This window comes from Impatiens glandulifera, chromosome 1 (assembly GCF_907164915.1).
Source record: "Impatiens glandulifera chromosome 1, dImpGla2.1, whole genome shotgun sequence".
Classification (NCBI taxonomy): Eukaryota; Viridiplantae; Streptophyta; class Magnoliopsida; order Ericales; family Balsaminaceae; genus Impatiens; species Impatiens glandulifera.
This window is the reverse complement of record NC_061862.1, coordinates 75,731,123-75,737,571: the sequence shown is the minus strand read 5'-3', so window position 1 is coordinate 75,737,571 and position 6,449 is coordinate 75,731,123. Positions and strand designations below refer to the sequence as shown.

At 22.3% G+C, this 6,449-nt stretch overlaps 1 protein-coding gene across 1 annotated transcript; it reads left to right on the top strand.

Moving 5' to 3' along the window:
* Positions 1–4,437: 4,437 nt before the first annotated feature.
* LOC124922014 (MYB-like transcription factor ETC3) lies at positions 4,438–5,026 on the top strand. Its single transcript, XM_047462734.1, has 3 exons — positions 4,438–4,570; positions 4,656–4,743; positions 4,805–5,026. The coding sequence occupies exons 1-3, from the start codon at positions 4,480–4,482 to the stop codon at positions 4,980–4,982; spliced, it is 357 nt and encodes a 118-aa protein (XP_047318690.1). The 5' UTR covers positions 4,438–4,479; the 3' UTR covers positions 4,983–5,026.
* The last annotated feature ends 1,423 nt before the right edge of the window (positions 5,027–6,449 follow it).

Here is a 6,449-nt window from a genome sequence, read left to right as displayed (position 1 = left end):
AATTATTATAAATCTTTTAAAATAATATTTTAATTTAAAAATATTCCTAACACGAAAATTGAAGTTAAGTTTCTCAAACCTCCAACTTTTCTCAAACCTCCAACTTTTCTGGGAAAAGGGTTTTCAGGGTTATAATAATAATATATATATAATTTTATTAAAATAGAACTAGACTAAAAAATCAGTTTTAACCTATAAAAATATTAATTGTAATTAAATAATTAATTAATAGTATAATTGATGGATAATCATTCAAATTAATTATAATGAAAACATATTTTCAGTTTTAAAATAATTAATTATAAATATATATATATATATATATATATTCTTAAATTAATTAAAAGTTAATAATTAATAAGAATGCTAAAAGGATATAATTTATATATATTATCTTATATATTTACTTTTTATTATAACATTAAGTTATTACATTTATATATTAATTTGTTGCAGACTTCAATGAAAAAATGAATAAATAATTTATTCTTACTAAAAAACAAAATATAATGCTATTAAAAATACTAAAAGAAGACTCATAATTATATGATATTAGTAAATAATGTATGCTTGGTTTGAGATTTCAACAATAAGACTTTGTTTGATTTGATATTACATGTAAAATATTGATTGATTTGAAAAATTATGTGACATATATTTTGACATCATTGAATGAAAACGTGCCACCAAAAATAAATTGTCAAATGGGTCCGACCAAAGATATTTGAAATACAATAATATCTTTTGTAAGAATCATGTCACATGATGACGAATTTCTTTTATATAAATAATAGGTTGAAATGAATATTTTAATTGATTCAATATTATAGTTTTTTTATATAAAAATTATGTGAAAACTAGTTTATATATAAATAAATATTCTAATCTCTTATATATAAATATATAATGGTATATGAATGATTAATTTAATTAAATATTCCTAATAATAGTTATATTATTAATTTAAAGATAAGTATAACAAAATAACTGGGTGAAAATCATTTTAATAGAAAAATTTGGATTTAATTCAGACATATGTTTGTGATTAAAAAAAAATGTAATAACACGAATGTTGAGTTAAATATTTTTTTTATTGATAATAACATAAAAATTATTATATATATTTTGATAGATAAAATAATAATCGATAAATATGTTCTTTACCTGGGTAATTTAACAAAGATAAATAAAATAACAAAAAAATGTCTTATTTTTATATTTGCTTATTTTTTTTCCAAATTAATCTGAATCAAATTTGAGTTTTTTAAATCAAAAGATGCATTTTCTTTTACAATATTTTCCTACAAATCTAAAAAAAATAATATCTTCAAAATAGAATTTAAGAAATAAATTAATAAAAAAATTAGCTTATAATGTTTTTTATTAGCCTATAACAAACTTTATAATAATGACATAAAAAATTAATAATACTATAATTTGGGTATATCATTAAGGCAACGAAAGTGATTATTTCATTACATTTCTTTTGTACGATAATTTTATCGTTGAAAATTACGATAAAAAATTATTAAATTTAAAGGAGGTGAATTACACTACACGAAATATCATGTTGTTATCAAATAATATATTGATATTATTAAATTAAAGACTTTTTACATCTATCTACAAGTAAATATGTTTGCACTTGAAAGTACAATAAACATATGAAAATCTTGTGAGGAAATTATTATTGATAGATTAAACGATATTATCTATATTTAGAGTTTGCCGAAAAATAAAATCTTTCTATAAAAAATATGTAATTGTTTACACGGAGACAACATAGTTCAAAAACATTGTGTTTGCTAGTTAGCCAAATAAATAATATTTTTTAAAAAATAATATTTAAATAATAAATATTTACCAATAATTATGTTTTTTTATTAGAAGATATTCCAAGATTATCTAAGAATATATCAACGGAAAATTTTAATTATTGTGATAGTAATTTGAAATTGAACAAACTTAGAGTGAATAATAATTCTAGACATAAATGTCGTAGACATAATGTCAATAAACTATACTCTCTAATCTCTATTTTGCATTAGTTCCTATTTTGTCCATTACATCAAATAAAAACTCTCAATTCACATAATCATAAATTTTTTCGATGTCTAACTTGACAAAAACACATTTCACCTTTTGAATTAGTTGAGTCAATGCACTCATTGGCTATTAATACGGCATCATAGATTTGACGATCTTGATGAACGTCATCTAATTACTATATATGACAGTCTCTAACACCCTCTGCAACTTGTTGGTCAAACATTTTACGACAATCTTATAGAATGAAAAAAATGAAACTAATAGACCTAAATTTTTTTATATCAATAGTTCATAGAGCTTTACGAATTAGACATATCAAAATAGGGTTCTAACTCTTTTCAAATGATGAAAATCGATAAAAATGATAAATTGCTTCCATAATTCCAGTTTTAAAAAAGTTAAAGTAAACTCGTCGTATCTCAGCGCTTTATCACTTCCACACCCTTAATGGCCTCCTGAGTCTCATGTAACGTAAAACGAGCCTCCAACATATTTTTTGCGTTATACTAATTGAATCAACCTTAAATGGCTCCTTAAACAAATCCTTATAGAATTTGACAATACTCGTAGAGATTTCAGGTTCACTATCATGAACTTCCCCTTCGATCGAGATTAAATTAATCACATTATTTCTTCATTGCGCGTTAGAGATCCCATGGAAAAACTTAGTGTTTCTATCTCTGACTCTTAATTAACCATATAGCTCTACTTCGTTGGTGTGCTCCGATTTCTTCCTCCTTACACATATTGAGTAACTTGCTAACAATGTGAATTTGAGAACTAACTTTCTGATAGTTCACGAGTCTCCTCATCTCCGTCAATGATATTAGTTTCATTACCCAAATCAATTATTATAGTACAAAATAAATAACGATCTCCCACGAACCAATTTTTGATCTATATAATATTATAAATACTTTGTCTTATAATATATATATTTGATTGATAATTTATTTATTTTATAATCTGTACAAAATTTGAATCATCCAACTCTTTTTTGTTATAAATATATATTTTTTTTTTAAAGTAATTAGTATGATTAGATATTATGTGTTTATATTTTATTACATTATCACATATTTAAATATTTTATTTATTTAAAAAATATGATGTAAAAAAATTATAATATTTTATATTTATTAATTAAATATAATATAATAAAAAAATGATATTAAAATATTAATACTAGTTTGAATTACAAAATAATTTAGTAATAAATTATCTCTAATAAATCTAAACATTTTAATTTTTAATCCAACATTTCAGTTTTGTCAGTAATCTATATATATTCAATAATCTATATATATATATATATAATGCTTAATTTTTAAAGTGTAGTGAGAGCGTGGTTAATTTAGTATATTTCGAACTTGCAACCCAATAAAATAAGTACAACTCTGTGACCAACTAGGCTAATAAAAATTTTATTTTAAATTCAACACTAAATTTGATGAATGTATGACATTTTTAACCATATAAGTTTAACTTTTTAACCAACTATTATATATATATATAATTATGCTTAATTTTTAAATTTTAAAGGGTTCAAATTTCTTGGTTGAGGAGTGAATAGTTAATATTTGTTTAATAGTTAATATAAGGTAATAATGTATGTGAAAAAGAGTTAACAATAAACAAATTTATTATGATTGCATGATAAATTAAGATTTAGGATCAACTCAATTCCGATACACCCTCTTAAACGGGTCAACATCCCTACTAATATTAAATGCGTACTTCATCCTTCTTTGTCATATATAGTTCATGATAGTTGTCTAACTTAAATGCTAGGACCTTTTCTATATATAATTTTTCTTTTATACTCTTCACTTATTCCTAAAAAAAGAAAATTTAAATTGGTCTCCATTTTTTAATTATATATATAAAGAGAAATAAAACAATCAACTGCAAGTCAAGCGTCAAACAAACAATAAAAAAACCTTATTTTGGTTGTTTTGTAAGTTTGGTACGAACCACCTGCCGTTCCCATTACTTAATTTCTCTAATTAACACTATTATTATTATTATTATTATTATTATTTTATTTATTTTTATTATTACTTTTATTTTATTTTTATTAATTTTTAATGCAAACAAATATTCTTAAACAAATTTTAAATAACTTATTTTTTAATTAAATATATTTTTTTAAAATCATAAAAAAAACCCCTAAACTAAAAATCAAACAAATCTTATCCTATTTTCATAACCCTACTCCAACACTTAAGATAATCAAATCCCTTAACAACTTATTCTTTTCACTTTATCTATAATGTTTGCTATAGTAAACATATTTTAATGTTCAAATGTTGTTTTCTTAAAATATTAATAAAAAAAAATCAATAAATATTAGAAAACCTAGTATAAATGTTAACACCATCCTATACATTTTCTCTCTCTACATATCCTTACAAACACAAGAAAGAAAGAATGGATAGCCGGCGCAGAAAGCAAGCCAAGATTGCCGGAGATCATCATCATTATAATTATAATAATAACAACAATAGTTGTTGTTCTGAAGGTGGGTATCATTTTGAATCTGGGTTTTTGATTTTATATATCGAAACTATTATTAGTTTAGTTTTGAATGAATCATTTTATAACAGAAGTGAATAGCATAGAGTGGGAGTTCATTATGATGAGTGAACAAGAAGAAGATCTGGTTTATCGAATGCACAAACTCGTCGGAGACAGGTTAATTAATAAAGTTAACTATTCATAGAATGAGATTCAAATGTTTTTTTATATTTTATAGGTGGGGATTGATAGCAGGGAGGATTCCGGGAAGGAAACCGGAGGAGATAGAGAGATTCTGGGTCATGAGACACACTGAAGGATTCCCCGCTAAAACTAAAACTAAAACAGAGTATTTTTCTCCGGCGACTCTGCCGACCAGCCGGCCGGCCAGACGAACTTCTCCTTCTTCTTCTTGATTTGATATAAATTATTAAATGTAATATGTCTTCTTTATTTCGAATCTAATGCTCTCTGAATTTAGTCTCTTTTTCAACATTTATTTACCTTTTATTCTTTGGTCAGGACTTAATTTAAATAAGATAAATATAGCTTATAAATTAAAATAAATAAATAAATAAATAAACCAAGCATCTGCAGGTGTTTGATCATATTTATTTTAACAGTCAAAAGAATAATACTTACTATAATAATAATAATAATAAATAACTGACATCAATTAATTGAGAAAGGGATTAGGTACAGCAAAGCATGTTTGCGGTTTAAAAAATAAAATTTACATGCAAATTCAACATCAATACTTAATTTAACACACATTTCATAATCTTGACTAATTTCCACAGTTAAGCATGCATTTTGAGAGATGTTAGAGATTTTTTTTTTACTAATATATATATATATATATATATATATATATATATATATATATATATATATATATTAGTGAATCAATAACTAATAATAAAAAAACATGATTGAAAATTTTGAGGACTAGTGGAGCAACAAATTTGTAGTGTTTTTGTTTATTGAAAAAAAAAATAAATAGAAGATGAAAAAAAAAAGTGGGAAGAAAAAGTACAAAAGGATTGGGTTGGTTCGGTTAGAATTTTTGAAATAATATAGTATATCTTATTTATTTATCTATTTATTAATGAAATTAATTAATTTATTGATTAAATTATTAAAATATTTTTATTTTACTTTTTAAAATAAATAATTTTTGATTAAATACTAATACCATTTATGTGATAAATAATTCAGGAACTAGAAAGGATATCCTAAGGTAGGTATGGTTTAGTTTAAGTTATTTGAATAATCCAAATTTTAAAACCTTGTTTGGTATGGGATTTTTAAATAACTCATATAAATTAAACATTATTTTACATTACTCAATTTATTAACCAAAATTCTCTATATTTTAAATTATTATTATTTATTTTATTAATATATATCAATACCATTTAAATTTTTTTTATCAAAAAAAAATAAAAATAAAATAAAATAGATCTTCAAAATTATTACTCATCATTAATTATTTTATCTCTCTTAATTTTTTAAATAATTTCTTATCCAATAAAACCTTAAAAACATCATTTCACCCTCCTTCTTTTTAACATTAACATTATCCTTATTTTTATTCTTATATTTTTGTTTCTTTTTCTCTTTTTTTTCTCTATCACATTACTAATTCATTAAACCAAATATTAAAATTCTTTTATTTTATCAATATATATTAATACATTCTAAATTGTATACCTAAATATGTTTACATACCAATCATTATTTCTAATATTCTAAACTTTTTTAAAAATACATACTCCAACAAAGCCTTAAAGAAAATAAAAATACGTAAACAAGGAATGACATTATGCAACTGAAAAATTAATAAATTTTATCTATTTTCTTTCTTATCACATTTTATCATT